The sequence below is a fragment of the Poeciliopsis prolifica genome, unplaced genomic scaffold, assembly GCF_027474105.1.
Source record: "Poeciliopsis prolifica strain line A6 unplaced genomic scaffold, Auburn_PproV2 SCAFFOLD004, whole genome shotgun sequence".
NCBI classification, from domain to species: Eukaryota; Metazoa; Chordata; class Actinopteri; order Cyprinodontiformes; family Poeciliidae; genus Poeciliopsis; species Poeciliopsis prolifica.
The window spans coordinates 930,552-953,136 of NW_026562379.1; the positions used below are offsets into that span (position 1 = coordinate 930,552).

General features: G+C 40.2%; 1 protein-coding gene across 1 annotated transcript in view; it reads left to right on the plus strand.

Moving 5' to 3' along the window:
* Window positions 1–22,585, plus strand: part of rsrc1 (arginine/serine-rich coiled-coil 1) — a 137,986-nt gene that overhangs the window by 48,999 nt on the left and 66,402 nt on the right. The window contains exons 5-6 of the mRNA XM_055028768.1: window positions 1,280–1,316; window positions 15,798–15,849. Coding sequence (XP_054884743.1) covers window positions 1,280–1,316; window positions 15,798–15,849 — 89 coding nt within the window. The remainder of the gene's footprint in view (window positions 1–1,279; window positions 1,317–15,797; window positions 15,850–22,585) is intronic.

Sequence of the window (22,585 nt, forward strand, 5' to 3'; positions counted from 1 at the left end):
TGATTATTATTGTTATTACTTCACAGATAATAAGCTCCCAGTTCTTTCTTTGTAGTTGGAAATGATCATCACGCCTGCCAGCAGTGTGGCGACAGTATTAGTTAGCCTCAGTCTGGTTTAGATGCAAAAAGCATTGAAATGCGCTCTGCATTTTAGCCTTAGAGGTTAGCAATTAGGATAAATCTGTGTGGTTATTTTTCTTTTGATTAGCCAAACCCTCTGTGATGTCATACAGATCATTTACTCTGATTATTGTGATTTTCTTCAGTGTGAGGCTTGCTGACTGAACATCAGTCAATACTGAGATGATTTTGGATAATCTTTGTGATTCTCAGTGGGTGAGTTATGCAGTTTTTTCCCCTCGACTAAAACATGTCTCCCAGAGTGAGACCACAAATCCATGTGTCTTTTCTCGGTTGCACTTGTGTGCCTAATATTTTCCATGTCTTCTCTCATGTAAATATCAGTTGTTTTTTATTTTGTTTGTCTGTCTAACATACAGACGGCACAAACACGGCTTTCATCTTCAGCTTCCACCTGTTGCCTTCACTCACTCTGCCTCCAGCTAGCGCTAAGCCAGTTAGCATTTAACCGGATGTATGCAGCAGTCTTCAGGATGGTGTTGGTTGTCTGTTCAACTTGTTACCAGATTTATTGGACTTGTTGCACTGTAGTCGACAGGCTTCTTACCTCAAGTAGTGAGGGAAGTATTTGTATTTTCCCTAAAGTATGAATTGGGCAGGTAGACACAACTTCCTTTAAACATTCACAATAAGAACACAAAATATGCCCTTTCACCTTAAAATTCATACATTTTTAAAAGCTCATGAAAATAGCTTAGAGGTGCTTCGCGACTCATAAAAGCACTGAAGATGCACTTAGAATAGGGACTCACAACATACTTACCAGTCAATCACTGCATACGGATACCTGAATATTATATTTTCTTATTCCATAATCAGTTATTGGACTCTAACAAAACTTTTACAATTTTTGTATATTTTTTCACGCCATTTTGTGATAAACAGACAGAAATTGTATAATTTGCAACCCAAACCAGTTATGTTAGTACAAACCAGATCCCGAACTGTTACATGTGGGCTGGCTTGTTTCAACATACCGGATCACATATAATCTGGTATGTTAAAACTAGAGAAGTCCGCTTAAAAGAGTGTGCTGTAGATTGTTTTAGGTGTAAGGAAAATTCAGCTTTTATGGAATGAGTTTTGTGTCTGAATCGTTTTTTAAAGTAAGGGGAATTTGTGTTTGTGTGTTTCAGGGATTCTGGGAGTATCAAAGACAAATTAGAGCATCTGGTAAGTTGTATTCAGCACACACACACACACACACACACACACACACACACACACACACACACACACACACACGCACACACATGTGTGCGCATTGATATCAACATCCTCAATGAAGCCTGTGCAGTCTCCAACGGTCAGGGAGGCAGTGACAGAACATGGACATGGATCATGGGTATTGCCTCCACAAAGACACTGATTTCTGCTTTCTTATAGGCATTGGATTGGTCTTTAAAGTATCAACTTTTATCCTAACTGTTGGTTGATAACATTGGCATGTTTTTGTTCTTGTGTGTATTATTATTATTACTTTTCCATATTAAAAAAATTGATTATCACTCAGACACACATACACCTTGCCTTCCTCGTTCGGTATTGGTTATCCTGCCGACATGGTCCCTTTCCTCAGTCTCTTCATGTCTGTGAATCAAGGACCTTCTGGTTCTGCTCTCCTGGGACGGGCCTGAAAATTTAATCACCAGGTTTCCTCTTGCTGGTTGCTTTAATCCAGGGTCAGAGTTCCACGCAACAAAGTGAGAAGGTCTTTTTTTTTCTCTCTCTCTCTCTTTTTGGGCGGGAAGAAACCAGGGTTTGATGCGCCCCATATTCCAGGGGATGAATTATAGACAGGGGTCAAAGAGGGTCCCGCCTCTCTGTGGATGTCACATGCCCTCCCTCCCCTGCTTCCCTGCATACTAAGCCGCAGCTTCCAGCACCTTACACAAATGACCCACGCCCCACCTCGCTGTACGCAAATGACCCCGAGTGTGCCACAGAAATGTCCGACCCCGGATTCCAAACATTTCTCGGTGGTTGTCCAAGTTGAAATCAGTTCTTCAGAACATAAATTTCAATTGAGTGGTCTTCAGAGCTGAGTTATTTATCTGGAATTTTTCTGCATTTGGTCACATGGCTACAAAAAATGTCTATACACTTTTTCATATTTTTGCGATCGACCAACACAAAGTGGCACATAATGTAGTCGTGAAGAGTATAGAGAAGATAAACTGGAAAACATCATATGCATTTGCATTCAGCACATTTCATGGAAGTAACTTTTACTACAGTTTCAGATCCACATCTCCAATCCAATCAGAAGTCTTTTGTAGTCTCTAACATGTTTTCTTTCACAATTACCCCACATTTTTTGTTCCATCCATTGTTCAGTCAACTCTGACCAGCTTCCTCCATCATGACGCTGTCATGCCCACAGTGGGGATTGCTTGTTTAGTAGGATATCTGGTGTTCGTCTTCCATATAAGCCAGATTTGTGGAGTGTGAAACTACCTGGACCTCCTCCAGAGAACCTTCAGAAATTCTTTAATATCATTCTGTTTTGTGGGAGACTTCACCACCTTTTCCCCTCCAAAAATCTAATTTGAATATGAAGTACTGTATGGTGTACATTTTCCTAAAACGTTCGCGAGTTAAACATCCATTAGGCCTATCATATCTTTAAGTAGGAAATTAGTAATGATCCTTCCTGGGTATGGTGATTGTGTTGGTGTGGGTCTGCAGGTGTGATTGATGTACGTGTCCGTAAAATGTTATTTAAATTATTCACGAGGGGTTTAGATGCATAAACAGCAGTAATCAATACTCTTATGGGCAGTTATACCCAAGCAAACATTATGAGCGCCTATATCTAATGCTGAGATCAGTGTTTCCTCTTGTGTATGCAACTGAAATAGGAAAGACCGCAGCAATTCAGGGTCAGTGTACTGATGAATATATCTGCAAGTGCTTTACTCTTAAGTGCTTGAAGGCACAAATGAGTGCAACTGATGCAGTTTGTTTATCTACTTGGGAGAAAAGTATTAACCTTAAGGAAATGTTTTATTTTGAAAAAAGAAAAGAAAAAAGCTCTAAAATTGAGTGGCCCTTTTGCGGTTTTCATATCCGCTGAGTTTATCTGCAAATTCACTTTTGGTTTCTAATTTACTTTTGCTCAACTAACATAACTAAAAGCAAAGCACTTACCTTAGTTCACATATATGTTTTGGAAAGGCATATACAATTTTATGTTTTTGGTATCTTTGTGTGTGAAAACAAAGATAAATAAAAAGTTGGAAATTGATTTATTTTCTTGCATTAGTGTAACCTTACACTGAAAAGAATACAACAAATAAAATTTTTAATCTGTGCATGTCTATTTAGTGGGTTAAGAAATGATGTGTTGAAACACTAGTATTCACTCCTATATATTTTTGTAAAGTTCATTTTGGCAAGTTAGCTTTTTCCTTTAAGTTGTCTGATGACTTCTCATTCTTTAATTAGCAGAATTTCATATTTATTGCCTTTTATCCCATCAGAACCTGTAGAAGACGGTGTTTCTGTACAGATTTAAGATAACTTTTAAGTTGTATTAAAACCTAAAAGCTACTCCTTTTTGTCAAAATGGGAATATTTGTTTTTTTCATTATTGAAAACAAACATCTAAGTATCTCTCTTAGATTACAGTCAATATCAGCGCCAGTCGGTGGCAAGGAAATTGACTTTTTTAAATTATTTTTTTAGCTTGACATTAAAAAAAACGTTGGCAAAGCGCAGTTGTTTTGAAGTTGTGCTGTAAAATAATGATAATAAAAAAAAACTTGACAGTAGCATTCTCACTTTTTGAAACACAGAGCCCCATTTATCGTTCCAAATCTTCAAAATGGGAAAGATGTGAGATCATACAATTTGATTTGGTCAGGTGCATGCTTTTCTTCAAAAGTCAGTAAATGGCTGTAGGTTTTTAAAGGTTAAAAACAGGTAGATCTTTGAACAAAGCTGAACCAATTTGTGACCACTCACACTGAACAGGATATGAAGGGATGTTAAGATATTACAACAGTTTATCTGGTTTTGCCAATAGTTATAGAAACTGCTGTTTGATTTCCATTTTAATCAAGATTTTCCAGACCCGACTCTTAATAATCTACGAAAGGTCTTTGGTACACATTCTGTTGAGCTCTCTAAGTAACACACAACCTTAACTGGTTCAACGAGTTTACCCTCAAGGTCTTTTTATTAAAATGTATTGTTTAATTACTGCCTCCTGCTACGTCCTTATTTCCTCATCAGGGTGACCCTGTTTACAAGAGCCACATATTCACACACACAAGCACACATCTGTGTATTTACCGGGATATTTTCCGTATTTATATGTGAGGGAATTCGAATCCCTGAATACCGAGTGTTTGAATTTATGGGCGTGTTTATGCTTAGGGGGGAGATTGCACCCCAGTAGGCAGCTGCCTGCGGAGCGCAAGGCTCTGATTACGATTCGGGACGGAAAACTGTAAATAATGGAGCTCATCTCACTCGGAGCCGGAGTTTGCGGGGCTGTTCAAACACTTTTTTCTTTCAATGCCTCAATCTACATGTATAACGCATATCCCTGAAGATTTCTAAACAGACATTTATGACTCCCTGTTGATCTACCATGCTTAAGATTGGAGCATAAATGATATTTACGCTTGGCCTGGGGTGTCATAAGGCAGAGGAACATCATGTCGTCAAACGAGTACCTTGAACATGTCATCTGCAAAGTTGCGTCTTTTTGATTCTAAAAGAAAATGGAGATTATGTCGTATTTTTTCCTCAAATAATTGTTTTTGAGTAGCTGTTAAGCATCTAAGCTGGCGTGACGGGCAGGCGCTTTTGTTCCTGTTTTCCTTGTATTTGATCTTGCCAGCATTACCCTCTTCTGTTAACTGTAAAAGTGAATGTCTGCTGAAGTAATTAGGCAGCCAATTAAGATCTGTGTGGTCTGAGGTTTGTTTCATTGTTAGTTTTTTGTATTTTTGTTCCCCCCCCACCTCCTTTGTGTTTCACCAGATTGATTGAATAGAATCAGTAGCGATGAGGAGGGAAACGCTGAAGTTAATTGCTCCCAGCGCTCCGCTTTTACTTTCAGCTTGCGGTACGCGAATGTAACGCGTCCAAATAACACTCGAGCGGACAAACGCGAGAAGCATCAAGGCGGATTTTGTTGCTCTGGGAGAAAGAGGTGGCCTACAGCAGCTAATCGGTCCAGATGTACTGCTTTTTAGAGCAAAGCAGAAGAAAGCCAGCAGCTCAATCAATAACGCGAGGAATCAGCATCATCGGGGCTGCTGGCTCAATCAGCAGCTGTACCCATCGTTTTAACCACACACACAGCCTGAGGATGGACAGAGAGAGAGCACAAAAAAAAAAGGGGAGGGGAGAGGCGAATGGGATGAAGAAGATGTGTCAACAGTTTCAGGGAGAGAGGGCTGGACGCCCTGTGATGGCGGAGGCTAGTTTACAGGTCAGTCTGCGGTCATGGGGTGAAGTTGAGGTCACATTTTGTGGGACACTGAACATGAAATCTATGTTCACAGTGAGGTTTCAGCCAGAGCTCTTCAGGTGTAATAGTTTTTTTTTGTCTTAAAAAAACAAAACATGCATTTGCTTTAATGCATTTTTAATGCGTATAAATATTGCAGTTGCCTAAAAATATGTCATAAATCAGAAGGATTTTGAACCCCCTAAATAGTCTGTATCTGTGGAGTATAATGCTGATTTATCATTAGAGACAGTTTAGAATCAGGCACCTTTCTATGTTTGATGCCAGCGTTCTGTCGGCCACATGGCCCATTTTAGGCATGGCTGCTGTGTAAATGTCCCTCGGTGAGTTGAAAAGTTTACTGAAGCGAATAGACTGGTCGGCCTGCTGACAGAGCGGCAGCAGCAGCTGTATACAACACAACACGCTCCAACAACAACAGCGATGCAAACCTGCCGTCACTTAAAGTGGAATACGATCCACCCAGAAAAGTCCCAATGTGTGATTCTAGTTTGGAACTGGACCGTTGTGGATATTCATGGATATTCTTCGGTCAAATCCTTTCCTTTCATTGCTGCTTGATCTTCTGCTTTTCTTCTCAATGAAAGTGATTGTTCCAGTTGTTAAGTGTTAATGAGTTAGCCTGGCTAGCACAAAGTTAAGCACTTTTAAAACGTCACAATAGTTCCAAACCATTTTTGTGAATTCTCTTTCTGAAGGTGCAAAGAAAGTAGTTCTGAATTTGTTTTGCTTGTTTGTGTTGATTATGTAGTTGACTGATAAAGATTGTCCTTAGGGGTGGAAATTTGCACACACTAATGTCCAACTGCTGATAAAGGGGTGGGGAATGTTGTTGGAAAAGACCTAAGCTTATCTTCTTAACTAAGATAACTATCCAACCAAGAAATTTGCTTCTGTTAAAAAAAAGAGAAAGGCAACTCTCAGAAAATTAATAAAATAGCATCAGTCTTGAAGAACAATATTTCTAATTAAAAATTGCATGTCTCAAATGATTTGTGCTTTCTTTATAATAATCAGCTACAAGTTCTTTATTGGCATGACAACAATCAACTTTATTCTTGTATTTGGACAATTTAGCTTTGTTGACGTCTTTGAGGGTGGAAGGCCTCCTTGCCATCACCCTAATCTTCAGCTACCCCCCGCCCCAGATTCCTTCTTTGCTCCACATCTTATGATTTTTAAAATCTTTACTGAATATATCATTACACCCTGAGTGATTGTTTGGGATAAAAAGGATAAAAAAGGGGAACAGATAAAGGAGTGGAACAGGGGGTGCTGATTGTGGTGGTTTTGTGGGGAGGGGATGTCAACAATAATCTGCAAACAGATTTCCATGCTTATTACACTAATGATTTTGTGATTTGATGCAGTGTTGGATGTTTGCAAGACGCGGGAGCAAAAGATGGTGGTGGTGTGAATGAGCGGGGGTGGGGGAGATGTCGTTCTATTTTTCTCTCATCTCAACGCCGGGGCTAAATGATGGAGTAATTTGACTGACCCCTGACTCGGGGCAGGCCTACACATAATTGCATGTCATTCTAGCGTTGAACAGGGGGTTCACAGTGTTTGCAATACCTCCATTTTTGTCCCTCCTTTCTCACAAATCACATGCTTACCCCCCCCCCCCCCCACACCACACACACACACACACACACACACACCCCTCCACATTTGCGTCCTCGTCACTGTCTTTCCATCCTCTCACATCCCTACCAAAAAGAAAAGAAAAAAAGAACACCAGAGCATCACCAAACAAAAGAAAGATTGCATTAATTTGCAAATGATGATATTACATTAAGCGCGGGGAGATCTCATACATCAGAACGTGAGAACTACTCCCTTACTGTATGTGCTTCATCTTAATGGTATCGCTGGATGTCAAGGGCATGGAGGAAATTAAATCGGAAAGTGCAGATAGACCAAAGAAGATATTATCTCTGGATGATTGCAGTTTTGATAGGTATTCCAGTGAATTTCATTTTCTCCGGATGGGGAGAAGATGAGTTAGCCTGCACATTTGCTCATTTTTCTTCTACATGATTTATGTGAGTTGAGTATAAAACTCCTTCCACCCCCTTTATCAGAAACGCGCGCACGCGCACCGGGGAGCACGTCTCGGAGCGCCGAGCGGTAAACGGCCGCGCGTTTTCGCGCCGCAACTTGTTTATGCCGGCGCACGCGCGCATGGGCTCCGAACACACGTGGCAAGAGAGTCGCTTGAACTCGCACGCACGCTTTGGTGCGTGCGCGTTTGTACTTTTCGTGTCTGGAGCCAAGATAGTGGCGGAGCCATCAACGGGAATGAATCCAGGGAGACGACGGGGTGGAGGAAGAAGAAGAGAAGGAGGACGGGGCGGGGGAGTGTCATTACTCAGACTTGTTTACATTCTAAATACGTAATGAAATCTTGTTGGTAATAATGACGGGAATAAAAGTTTAGGAAATTGTAAAAGTGGTGAAGTTTGAGAAATGAGCCCCGGCCTGTGAAATAGCATTTGGGGGCAGGAAACGACATTATTATGCAGTGCTCCTGCCTGCCTGAGACATGAAGATGAACTGCTGGTGGGTCATAAAATGCTGTTAGCCCTAGCCTGAAGTATGGCACATTGTAAAAGAGCCCTGATCCCATATTGCCATTATATATAAAAGTATATCCATACACAACATTATTTTTCATATAAGATGAGCTCCGATAGAGTGGCTCCGGCCTCCCAAATACGTACACTGATAGGGAGGATTTCCCCCCCCCCCCTTCTCCCCTCTCTCTTCTTATAAAATATATAAATAAACATATTGCCGTGGAACCCATCTCTGCCCTGATCTTATAGACCTCGATATTAAAAACAGAAATATTGCATTTTCGAAGGGCTCTGTTTTCCTCTGGCCTCTTTTGGGTACGGGATATATCTGCGTGTTTGTTTGGGAGGGCGGGGAGGAGAACGAGGAGATGCAGAAGAAGCCCGGGCGGGATTCAACAAATAAAAGAAAATGGAAACAGATGAAGACTTTAAAAATATAATGAGATGAATATTGAGCATATCAACTGCAGGATAAGGAGAGTTAGTTGGGGTGAGGCGGCCTTGCGAGCGCGTGTGTATATTGGAAACAGGTTATTGACAGAAAATGATGGTTAAGGTGTCGCAATTAGGATTAATGTTCCAGCGTATGGACAGATGATGTGCTCTTTTTCTTCAACATGGTTGCTTGAGAGAGATTTCAAATGTATGGAGAGTTTACTGACAGGTACTAAGACGTTCATTTATTTTCCTGACTTTTTTAGTTTGAATTGCAAATCTGAAAGTAGGAATTTTTAGGATTTTTATTGTCTTCAAAGTCAGAAAAATGCATAAAAGTTTTACCCTGTACTGTATTTTTTTGGCTAACATCGCTAGGGAAACGTTCAGATGTGAAAGAATAGTGAGCTGCCCTTTCTACGGGTGGATTGATTATTTAGTACCATCATGTACCCCACCCCTTCTAAAATTTGGTAAAAAGCCCTTAACAAGTCATGATTGTGACTGCATCACCACTTTTTTTTCTGTCAGAATTGTTAGGAGTTTATCTAAATTGGTTTCCTGGCACAGACTGGGCTTTTAAAGATGCTCTATAAATTTTGAATGATGTTAAAGTTTGGCCCATTCCAACAATATAATGCTAGCCGGTTTTATCCATTATAAAAAACTGTTTTTATATCTATTTAGTATTTTTGTTCTGTTGAAACGGCTGGACATATCTTAAATTTTGAAGTTGTTTGATTTGTGGTAAATTTAATGAGTTGTGGAGGGGGTTTCTTTTCTGAATTGTTTCAACCACTTGATGTTTGAGCAGTTTCCAGCTTATTCTAAGTTTAATGGTTCTTGGAGTATTCTTAAACTCCAAGAACTTACTAACTTTTCATCTTCTTAAGTCTGTCAGTGTGGGTCAGAGGGGGGAAATCAGACTCAGTAGGATCATTTGGGCAGTCATCCCAAACAAACATCAGAGCTGGTTTTGGATTGGATGAGTCAAGCTAATAATACGCTTTGGAAAACCCTGACCCAATCCATACTATGTACTAATAAACTGAGCAATTTAAATTGTTTCAGATATCGACAGAATGTTAATCTTTTCAGAAAAAAATTTGAATCAATTGAAACTTTTGCAACCTTTTGTTCGAGTTTAGAAAAATTACACATCTTGTCCATCCTGAACACAGATTATTTGAGATGAATTATTAAACACCAAAGATAAATTACATTTATGCTCAGGCTGAGTGTTTGTGGACTCTCCACGCTGGCTTCATGTCGGCAATAAATAAAAAAAAACATAATGTAACAATAATTTGCTTCTCTGTTCAAACAATGAAGCAACATTTTGACTGAGAAAATCAATGTACATCTGACTTCCTCTTTAATTTTCAATGGAAATTAACTAGGATAGTTATAAAACATGAACATGTCCCTCCCTCAGAGTAGATCTGACACAAGGTTGTCAAATACTTATAGTTGATATGAATTGTAAAAACGAAAAAGAAAAAAAAAATCAAACGTTGGTCTGCGCTGCATGTGCCTAGTGATCTACGTTTCTGTGCCTACAGAGACACGGAGTTAGGTTAGAATAGCTGAGTAAAATGTAGCCTATGTCCAAAAGATGTTAGTATTACACTTTTTTGTGCAAAAACAAGTGTTTGCATGTAAATATGATGGGAGAAAAGTTCCAGTTTGCAAATAACTAGATTAGTACAGCCTCGAAATTCAGTAAGTTCATGTCTCATCATTTCTGTTGATTGCTCCAGCATAAAAGTCCTTTCTTTTTTCTTTTCCAGGTTTAATGTTGCTTCTCTACACTTTTTAAAATGACTTCCACCTGCTTTTAAGCATAAACTAGTTAATGGTGCAATGGTGTTTTGTTTTGTGCAGTTTTCCTCCAAAGTGACCTAATTTCTTCCTGAATGGTGCTCTATCAGTGATAATTTACAGTTTCTGCTTCTCCTTGGATCTGCCTGAGTGATGATCGCTTATTGTGCCTGCCGATTCAAGAGATCAACTAATCATGGAGAAGATGAGCGGCGCTTCCCTCATCACCCTGTCTTCCCGCTCTCTTCCCCAGATTTTATTAATTTCTCACATGAGCTGGTAGACTGACGTGAATTGAAGATCATTATCACAGATTGACAGAGAGATTAGTGAAAAACAAACGGGCGCGCAGATTATGTGAGGGACAAACTGCTGCTGACAGTGAGGTATTTGGCACAATTTAGTGGTTTGCTCCTTTTCTCTCCTGTTTGCCAAAACGTGAATGAGAAAATAAATCACTTAGTGAGAGAGAAGTCCAACAATCTGGTCCCGACTTCAGCAGAAACGTCCTGTTTGACCTTTGCTCTTCCTTTCTTTGTGTCCTCCAGTTATGGACTGACCGACCACACTGTGCTTTGCCTTCCTGGCCTCAGCCTCAGTGATAATAATGATGATAATAATCTTCTGGTTTACCAGAACAAGGCTACAAATAGATTAAATTTCCTGCGTGCTCATTATACACAAGATTGCATTGTCTTTACAAAGCAGAGTGAGGATAATTTATTTTTCTAATGGGATGTGTTTATTTTTGAGTAGCGCAACAGACACTGGGCACTTAACTCGGCTAAGCGTGTCTCGGTGCGTCTGTCGTCGCTGTGATTAGGTAGCGGCGCAGGCTATAGGCTCACTGGGAGTATGCTGGACTTCCTGTCATGTGTAAGGCAAGTGTTATCTGGCAGTAATAAACAAATAGTGGTAGATTTATCTAAAGCAGGACTTTTCATTTCCTTTTTATTTTATTTTCTTCCTATAAGTGTTGATAGGAAAGATTTTGCCTTAAATGCATTCAGTGGTGCTCCAAATATCATGGTTGACTAATAGTCTGCTTTACATATCACAACTAGAAAATATTTGCTCTTTGAATTTTGGATGGTTAATGTAGATTGACAAGATGAACAAAAATAAGCCGCTTTTGTAAAATTGGATGTTTTAATCTAAACATTTAATTGAAATTAGGAGACGGCAGCAGCCAAAATAACATTGTCACAAAAAAAAACCTGAAGTGAATCTAGAAGAATGATGAATTCTTGCGCTAGTAGTTTTTAGGAGTACTAGCGTTTTAGTCATAAAGGAGCAACAGTTAATTCGAGTGTGTATGAAATGTCCGTTTTGTACAGCTGATGTGCTTATTTTAACTCAAGTTTAAGTTTGAATCTTTTCAGTTCATTTACTGTAGCTAACAACAGGGTTCCCCATTGATCTGGATTTGTATAAAATAAGTAAAAAAAAGAGTTTGGAAGTATATTTATATCTATATTTCAGTAGGTGTGTGGCTTTTGGAGGTTGCAAAGAGTGGCCTAAAGAGATTTAATTATATAACTGGATGGATTTTCAATGAACAAGAGAGACATTTCAAACAAGGCTACCTTTCAGCAGTCTCTACTCTATCCTCATCACATTTTCAGCAGTAACATGTTTCTTGTGATCATTTACTACTCTTATTTAATACCGATTAAGAGTTAAGGTCTGTTCTCCTGCTCTCATTACTGGGGCGATGCTGTCAGCCTCAACCGGAATTTTTGAGATCTTGAACCAAAAGTGAAAGAACGAGTGTAATTGTTCTTTTCACTTTTCACAAAAAACTGCTGCTGGCTGCAGCAGTTTTTTTGCCACTTTTCTCTAGGTGGCCGCATACGCTGTCTCCTCATTAGGAACAAAGGAGGAAAAAATGCTGGCGTTCAGGAAAAAAAAAATCAAAGAGGAACAAACAGCGTTTGGACACAGGCACTACACACTACATCAGTTAGAGTTATTGCCAGGCACGTCATCCTTTTCACTGGTTAACAGCACTGCAGTACATAAGTGAAGTCCATTAACTGTATGAATTGCTCTGTAATGTAACGCCGTTCAATAGAAGAAGTGTATTAACCTTCTTCCTTCTTTCTTCCTCTCTCTCTTTTTCTTTCTCTGTCTTTCTCTCTCTCACTTTTGAGCAACACATCTCTGACTTATCACCTGGTTCCATTTAGCATTCGATCTCTGCTCTTTTAAATCAAAATGTCTCTCTAAACAGAAACCCACCGAGAACATCTTCTCCCTCACGTTGGTTTGTGTACGCTGGGATGGCACAGTCCTAATTGAGGTGGGATGCCACTTCAGACGCCTTCCTCCCTGTGGGAGGTGCAAAAATCTGCCTCTTGAGAGCTCAGTTTCTGTCTTCTTTATTGTTTGCTGATTAATTATGCGCAGAGGAAGTAGCTACGTGAAATACGAGAAAAATGTGTTGGAAAGCAATAATCTGTAATTTTATGACTGTTTAAGTGCCTTTAACAGTCCTTTATACTTTGGGATACATTTATTACTGGTTTCTTCAATCTTGTTAATGCTTTTCAAATAAACTGACAGGAATATATGACACTCCTCTCCTTGCTTGAAAATGTTGTCTGACTGATGGAAGAGAAATATTGTCTAGAAATATGTACAATTTTGGAAACAGTTACAGATGCTAACTGAGCTAACTACTAATACAAGTTACTCAAAACAGTTTAAATGTCCTACTTAACACTATAAACTGAAGGGAACTCTTGCAACTTTTTAAAGTTACAAGAGATATCACAGAGTAATGAAGATGCAGCTTAATGCAATCTCTCACTTAAAACTTTTCTCTCAGATCATGGTACAGGTGGGGGGGAAATCCTGACTGGGATTTTTGTATAGAGCTCCAGTGCTGAGTATAGGACCAGTGTTAGGATTCACTGTTTAGTTCCACTTGAGCCTGCTTTGTGTGTGTGTGTCTGCGCGTGTGGTTGTGGGTTCACAATGCGTGGTCCTACATATACCTCAAGGCCAACGTAAACAAATGCTAATGTAATTACTGGTTGTGCATGGAAATAAACTGTAACTAAAATGATTGTGACGTATTTATGTGTGGCGTTATTGCCTAAGGTGACTGATTGCACCGTGACTGAGCTGTGTGTCATTGTAATTGTTCAGCAGGTTAAGCTGAAGAGCAGCGGGTTTGAATCCGGTGCAGCGATTTCATGTTGCTGCCTCTGATCATTCGCATTTGACGTAGACAAGGAAAACAGCTTCAAAGATGCTAAAAGATATCGTCGTATCGGTTTCTCGCGCGGACGGCGATACGGAAGCAATCACTGTGCCTTTTTTTTTTCTCTCCTTTTTAAGGCATAATGATACATTTTATTTTAGGTTTTCATTCAGAACCCCGTACACGCATGCTACCACTAACTTGCATTAAATGCGTCCCGGTGGGTTTCTGCGGCGGCGCCTTGAAGCGCGTTCCGACTAGGATACAGCACCCTGACATCATGACATTAAAGCCGGTCATTATATTTCCCCCGACTGCCACCGAAAAGTGACGTTTTTACAAAGTGACAAGTTTACAACTTGATAAATCAGATTTTTTTTTTTTTGGGTGGGGGAGCAGTGAGAAGACGGGAACAGTGAGAGCAATAGCTGGGTGAGTAGGAGGAGGCGGAGGAGGGAGGAAGCGCTGCCTGTCAGCGACGCCCCGGCCTTGTCGTCTAAATGATGCTCCCAGGCAGCAGATTCAGATCCCATCCCCATTAGCATTTAATTTCTCTCTAATCCTACACGCCGTCTCCACCGCTGCATGGTAACGAGGGGCCGCCGTGCTCCGGCAGCTCCACAAAACCTTCCAGGAGCAATCTGCGGCGCGCGCTGCCTTTTTATAGCTCTGTCGTAGCTATCATTCTTTCTTGACAATTAAGACCCACAAATCTAATAGCAATGATATTGGAATTACAGCGAGGCCCTTTTGAGAGGGCATGTCAGGAAAAAGAGCTGCGCCTCCCAATACAGCTGTCAGAGCGCAGGGGCCTCCCGCCCCCCCTCCCCAGCTCGCTCCCGCTTAACGTGTCCCGCGCACGCGCCAGCGAGAGAGCGAGCGAGCACGCACACAACAGGAAGGGGAATATATTGAGCCTCTCGCTGTGATCTTTGTAAAATGTGCTCTCTGTGCCCTCTTATCCAACTCTCCAAAGACTTGTTACAGCAGCTTTTGTTTTCTCTCTTCCCCTCTCACTCCTCTCGCTCTCGTTCTTTGTCTCTAAATTTCTCTTTATCTCTTTTTCATTGATTCTCCCTGGTGTGTCAGAGTTGTTGCTTTCTTTTTATTTTTCACCAGCAGGGTTTTTTTTTTTCCTTTCCTTTCCTTCCACAGATGACAGGGTTAGTAACTCGCAGAAGTTGTCCCTGGGTACTCCGTGAGGACATTTTTACGGGTACATTCGCTCTAATAGTGGCAGTTAAAGATTATCATGGGTGAAATCTGTTTTAGCCTAAGGGACACAGCTGTTTTATCACAATATTACACGGATGAAGTTGTGCAAGTATGGCATCTGTCCTGGGCTGTGTGATCTCTCAGTGGCAAAGCAAACGAGCTGATTGTTCTTCTGGCTTTGGATCCGATTTACTCCGAGAAGCAAATTTACTTAGAAGCTTTCAAAAGTGTTGGCACCCCTGCTAAAATACCATTTTCTGTCATAAAAAACTAGATACTAATGTATTTTTTCTGCTTTAAATATAATTGTTTGGCCACAGTTTCCAACAGAAGAACAAACAAATGAGTTTGCAAAATTTCTAAACATTCAAAAAAAAAAAAAAAGTTGCAATGACCTGGTTGCATAAGTGTTCACATCCTTAAACAGACTCAGTTGATTCAGTGTTAAACTTCTCCAGTTCACTCTGGTCATAAGTTATGGTGAGTTTAATTAGACTGAAATAATGCAGAGCTGTCCTAGAAGGATGTTCTTGACATTTAATTATTTATGTACTTTAGCACAACACATTTTTTAAAGATCTCACAAAGGATTGTTTACAATCATTTTGTACGAAGGTATCAGTCAGGAAAAGGGTAACAAGACGGCAGTTGTCAGTAATTGGATAAAGTACATCAATATGATGCCATTTATTTGAAGTTCCTTACAAATGCTGTGTTCTTAAAGCCAAACAAATCTACATGCTACATTTTAAAAGAGATGCTTTTATTACGTTTCTCTGTAGTGCTTTTCTTTGGTTCTGTTCATTGTCATCTTTTTTTTTTCCTGCTTATTTGCCTTGAACAAACTTGACTTACCTCCTGTAAGTGACCTGTAACCAAGACAGCTCCGCCTGTTTGTCACTTTCCTGCAGACTCCAGCAGAGCAGGTGAAGGTTCGAATGCATTTGGTCCTACAGGCAGCAGGTAAGTGCATAACATTCACGTTTGTTCACTTCCACCTAAGTCTCTTGATTTCTTCATATATTTAGAGACAGAAATAGTTGAATTGTTGCCTATTCTTATCTCTAAAATGTCAGAAACTAAGATTGTATTTTAACATTGATTATATGGATTTTAAAATCATAGATTCTTAGAACTGAACTTTGTGCCATCTTAATAGATGGCTTTGCTTTGATTCAAATTGTTTCTCCGACTGCTTTAGTGTTTCCAGTAGTTTTTTCTCCAGAATTACTCATCAACACTTACCAGATTCTCTGTCCCTGCTGAAGAAAAGCTGTCACACAAAACACCATGCTGCCAACATCATGTTTCACAATAGAGATGTTGTGTTCAGGGTACTTAAAATTAATTTAGCTTTTTTGCTACTCTTCCATGAACTTCTGACTTGTGTAGTCCACAGCGAGTAGTTTTGCTGGTTTTTCTAATCTCTTTACTCTTAATCACTTCAGATTAAAAGCCAGATATTTGTGAGAGTTCACATCTAACTTCTGTCAGTCTCTCCCATGAAATCCTAATAAAACACGCTGAAATTTGGGGCTGTAACTTGATAGACTGTGAAAACGAACAACGAATATAAATACTTTCCCACAATATACAATATTCTGGCCGGGAAGAAAAAAAAATCAAATTATGAAGTAATATAAGAATAGAGGATAAATAAAGCTGCGAAAATCTGAAGAGCTGTCAGCTGTTTTCTGAAATTTTACCGCAAACGACATGTTCTCTGGGTTTCATTGTCAGTTTCCCACACGCAGTCTCACACTCCTCTTCCCACACGTCCCACAACTACAGCTCGAACACACAGCGTCTCAGACGACTGGGAGCGCGCGCGCTGTACCCACTCTGACCGCTCGCGGGCCCATATTCACTGCAGCTTAATTTCAAACGCTCCTCCCAGTACATAAGTCATAGATGTCACCATGCACACGGTGTATATATTCCAGTGTGTATTCGAGGAGTAGAGTTGCGAGCCAGATGTGACAGGCAGAGATTGACTGTGGAGAAAGATGTCTTCATGTTTACAGTCACGCACACACACACGCACGCACACGCACACACACACACACGCACACACTCAGATACACAGAACACTTCAGAACAGGGCTCTAATTTCACCACAGGAAATATATGAAAGGACCAGGCATCTATACATCATCTATAAAGCACCCGCCAGCTACATACGCACCTCACTTAAGACTTGTTCAGCTGCTGCGGAGGCCAAAGAACAACACTGCCATCCCTTGATCTGATTTTGCTGAATTGCGCTTTGTGAGGCATGTATTATGTACTTCGTCATGCTTCAAATTCACTCGACATAGTTTACTTCTGGTTACAGGAGGGGTTTTTTTGATGTGGGAACAACTTAATTTCTGCGTAGCAGTCAAGTTTAAGAAGAACGCTTGATCTTGATTCAGTATTTATCCTCGGCATGTGAAATGCCCCGACCTCTCCGTCCCACCTTAACGCTAATGTTCCGCTAATGGCAATAAAGCCTCCTGGCTTTGAGCTTGTGGCTTTGAGTGCTTCGGGCCAGACAGCTGCAGACGAAGGCTCAGGGCCTGGCGCACCGTGAGAGGAGAGGCTTTAATGCGCTGGTTGGGTTTCTGGTTTTTCTCTCTATCTCTCATGGAGGTTTCCCAATAAAACGTTTATGGCCCAGTCAAAGATTGTCCCGAAAACAGAGAACCGAACGGTCTGCATCAGGCCTGTGGATACAGTTGGTTTAGCAGATTTGAGCTATTTTTTGAGCTAAAACTAGAACTCTGATTGCTGATCAGAAGATGAAATAGTGAAAAATAAAGAAAAAAATCACATTTCCCTCCTGCCATCAGACATATCTAATGGCTGGGCCAGACTTTAGAAGAAGGATAGTAACCAATGCACCAATTTTTTGGGCGGCCCAAACATTTTTTTTATTTGTTTTAATGAATGCACTTTTCGCATTTTACTCTATATAAAACTCATAGGTCTATATCAGATTAACTATATTGATCTTTTGGACTTTTTATGAATATAAACAATACTCAAGTATTTGAAAATGGTGTAGTTCCAGTAATTTTATGGGGACAAATTGAGGCTAGTTTTCAGAAGATGTTTTAAACCTGCCATGCATCAGTTCATGTATAAAGCTACCTATTTTTATGGATTGTAATTTGCATTAGAAATATTTTTCTGACACAAATAGGGCATCAAAACTGGCTCCACATCCTTGTAAATTAGTTGTTTAATGTACTTTTATTCACTTTGTTTTTTTAGTTTAACCAATCAGATAAAAGCTTGGGATGCATATTGTTTCTCACTGCCACCTTCTTTATTCAAAAATCATTAATACTTCAGTTAACCAACAGATGCTAAGCATCCTGTAGTCAATCCTTCGTTTATTTTATCTACACTTCTTTATTAGTGACTTTTTTTTTATTATTAGTCCCTCTAGTGTCTCTCAGCTCACCCGCCATCCTCCTGTCTTTGTTCCAGAGTTGTTGGTGGGCAGAGGGAGATAGGGATGGAGGGCAAGGAGGAAGCAGCAGATGTTGGAAGGTTGAGTGAATGTTAATGTCCTGACGTAGCCGTGGAGCTTAAGCTTCCTCCTCCTCCTTCCCTCCGTTCCTCTCTGAGCGCCCGCCAGGCTTTCTCTCTCGGGGTCTCCTGACATCCTTAAAGCCCGCGGCTCTCCTCTCCTCTCCACTCCTTTTCTCTCCTCCTCTATGCTCTCTTCCACCTCGTCCCCTCCTCCTCCCCTCTTTTGTCCGTCTATGGACTCTCTAGTCAGTAGAGAGCAGATCATCCCATGGCTAAAGCGGCTCAGGCCTTTTGTGTTGGGGGGGCTCTGTGAACCTGTAATGAGCCCCCTCGGCTGGCCCGCTGGCCTGCTTAGCGCTCACTGGGGGCCTTCGATGGGTGTGTGTGTGCGTGTGTGTGTGTGCGTGTGTATGGAGTAGGATGAGGAGGGCAACACTGGCCCCCAATGAAAGAGCTGGATGGATATGTTTATGGGTCACTTCCTGCCTGGCCTACATATAACACATATAAACACGCACAGAGGATGCTGCTCCGCAACAGGGATACTTATTATTTTTGATTAATAATTAAAATTATCACGTAAATATTTTTGTTGCCACCTTAGTACAATGGTTTGAATGCAATGCCCTTAAATTTAGTCGCAATTTGCCACATCACAACTGGAAACTTCTGCTTATTTTATGACAGAAGAACAAAAAGGAAAAGGAAAAGTTTGTAAAATGTGCTTTAAATAAAAATAATAATAAAAATAGAGCATACACTTTTATTTAGCTCTCTTTACTATGCTTCCATTGAATAAATTTGAGTGCAACCATTTGGTGGTGGTCGCATCATGCTTGGGTTACGCCTTTTTGTCAGAAATTGTGTTGGGTATCAAACCTGATGGGGAGGAAAATATGATTCAGTTTTGTATGCAAACGTATTAGAAGTTGCAAAATACTTTTTTAAATGTTTTTTTTTAATTTCATATTTATTTCATTTGTTTACAGTTTCACATGTTGACAAAACTTTTGAATAAAGTGAGTAGTTGCTCAAAGGGCTAAAAATGACTGAAAACCTTTGAGTATGTGGCTGTCATGCGACACATTGTGTTGCATGTTTTTAGCAGGCCTGTATTTGTACAGTTCCAAGCAGCTAACTCTAAGTAGCAGCAACAATGCTTCGTATTGTCTGCTATGTCATGATCCGTTCCGCCATGTTTTTTGTGTCTCCACTTTGATTTCCACATCACAAGGAAACGCTCTGGACAGGTGCTCACTGCAGAGGAAGTTCAGCCTTTTATTTCTCGTTGCTGTGCATTTTTGCGTCGTCATCCACTGAACCGCAGCCGCTGCAGCTTCCCTGCAAAACATTCACAAAAGGAACAATTTTTGCATCCACATATTTTCGTGCACACACACGGCAACCATGACACTTTCACTCTTCATATTGTGCTCTCTGCTTTTCAGCCACTCGCTCGGGTCCTTGCTCTTTTCACAGCGATGTCCATTTCCACTCAAATGAGCATAAGTACTTTGCACGGCAGCGGGCTTCTACTTATCCACACGTCAATAGGAAGTGTTTGCAGAACACCCACTTAGGACCTGAAGGCCGGAGGTCATCAAAACCTTCTCCTTCTCCCTATTTAAACCTTCGACAGCAGAAAAACAAACAATCCTTAAGATCTCATCAGAGGCTTGAACTTGGAAGGGCCTCACTGGTCTGAATTAATTTTCGCTCTCCGGTTTGATACCTTGGTGGATTCGGTAGGAGGAAGGCTCAGTTCTTCATTCTCAATCTTAAATTTGTCAAAGTTTCATTACTAAATACTGCTTAACTAAAATGTATCTTTTACTATTGCACTTTTCTTTGAAAGTTTTGTGCTTTCTGTGAAAAGCATCTTTCATTACATTCGCAAACGTCAATTATTATTGGAATTTTTATGTGATAGATTAAGGGAACATAGTTCATCATTGTGAAATAAAAAGAAAATAATACATGGTCTTCAAAATTAGAACTTTTTTCCAATTGGGACTGCCCGGACCGGCTGAAGAAAAGCGTTCCCCACAACATGATGCTGCCACTACCATGTCTCAAAGTGGCTATGGGGTTCTTGTTAACATGCAGTGTTAGTTTCTCACCACATGTAGTGTGTTGCATGTTGGCTGAAAAGTTGGATTTTAATCTCAACTAACCAGATAACTTTCTTTCACGTGGCTCCCATGTTCCCTTCACAGTAAACGGGAGAAAATGTTAAAAACTTCTAGAGGCAGAAATACTTTGGCAAGGCACTTTAGAGGCTGAAGGTGCAGGGAGATCCATGATGCCCAAAATCATAAATTGAAACTTCAAATATAATTGTTTAATTTAAGAAGGTATTTATTATGCTTCCATGTATTTGTGAAATTCTTTAAAAGCTACTCTTGCAAGAAAAAGAAATGAACAAAACAGATTTAAAAAAAATCTTATTTCAAAGCAGAATGTGCTTATCTTGTGTTGATATTTGTAACTTTCCTGCGACCTGTGTAGAATCGGCCATTAAAAACTTCAACCACTCAGTCAACAATGGCAACGTTAAACCAAACACCTTGTTAAACATTTGCTTTGAAGTCTGTTATGTCATATTTTTTAACATATTAAAGACTATCACCTTCAGCATCACATGTATCAGCCTATTTCTACTGTTCTCCATCTATTTTTGTGTGTATATGTTTGCTTTTTTAATGAGTGACAGGCACGAAGGAGCAGAATGGTGACTGATTAGCTCAGCTTAATAGCATCACCTTTTATGATTAATACTTCCACAGTGAATACTGTGTTTTAAGCTTTTCTGTCTCTGCACGGGTCCTTCACACACAGACACACCCTTTCTCTCAAGCTTTTCTTCCCACTGCCCCTGACAGATGTGTGCTGAACAGACCACATACATGGAGGGTGTCACCTTACCCCCTCTGGAACTAAAGGGCTAATTTGCCACATTTAGGAGGCTGCCATCTTTTGTTCTGTGTGGATGATTGGGACAGAGACTCGGAGAAGATCTAGTTGCTCGATTCTGTGTTTTCTCGGTTTTTTATGTGTTTGTTTGAATGCAACACAGATTCTTTTGGGGATCCAGTTGAAGTATTTTTGTTTTAATTACCTATCAATCTGGTCATTTTGGTATTCTTCTAACATGACCCTCCTTTCAAAGGAAATTTCCATTAGACGACTTCAGGGGAGTTACCCTGTAATAACTACTAATAACATGCTATTTGTCAGTGTCTCCAAATGTCTTATTATTGTACCCTCAGCATATACCACTTTGCTGTGACAACTGGGTACTGTAATGCAATAAGGGGATTTTTAAGATAAAATTAATGGGGAGCACATTCTGTTGTTTTAGAAGAGCAGTGTGGTGTAATTACAAGAGTAAAGAATGTTTTCAGCATGTCAGCTCATCTGTTTTAACAGGTAAAATCTATATATGGCATTCAAAAGTAACCACCAATCATAAAATAGTTTTAGCTTGCAGTTCTTATTAAACTCTCAAGTTAAAAAAATTGCAGACGTAAGAAAATGAAACAAAAGCGGTTTTCGAGCCTTAGCTCTTGTTGTGGTCCAGTATGTGGACGAAGTACCTGGTAACGGCTCGTTTTGCATAAATTCCTGCATGTGATCAGTTTGATTTTTCTGGCCAATCAAGCACAGCAACACATTGGCCAATGGCGTCTTTGGCAGAGTGGGCAGGTGCTGAGTCCTGCTGGAAAATAAAATCAGTGTCTCTGTAAAGCTTGTCAGCTGAGGGAAGCATAACTTCACTTTATTGAGATGCACTTATAACAGTAATATTTTTCTTACAAGAGATGAATTGAGTGGTGATAAATGAGCAGCACCATGATGATAAGGTGGCCTGTGCTGTCAATATTCCCATGTGCAGTCGGAAAATTACAAATTACGCTCTGCACAACCGTGCTGCTGTTATTTTGTGTATGAGAATCCAAAGATAATAGGTTGATGTCATGTTTGGGTCAGCCTCAGAAATGGAGAAGCACAGAGAGTGGTATTGCATGTTCATCCATATACAGGTCAGGTGAGGTTAAGATTCAAATTTAAGAACGAAGTAAACGAAAAAAAGACGAAGACGTAACTGCACAGTCTATAAACTTTACTTTGCAGCTCACAAATTAAGCTTGCTGTTTCAGCTGGAGTACTCTCACATCAT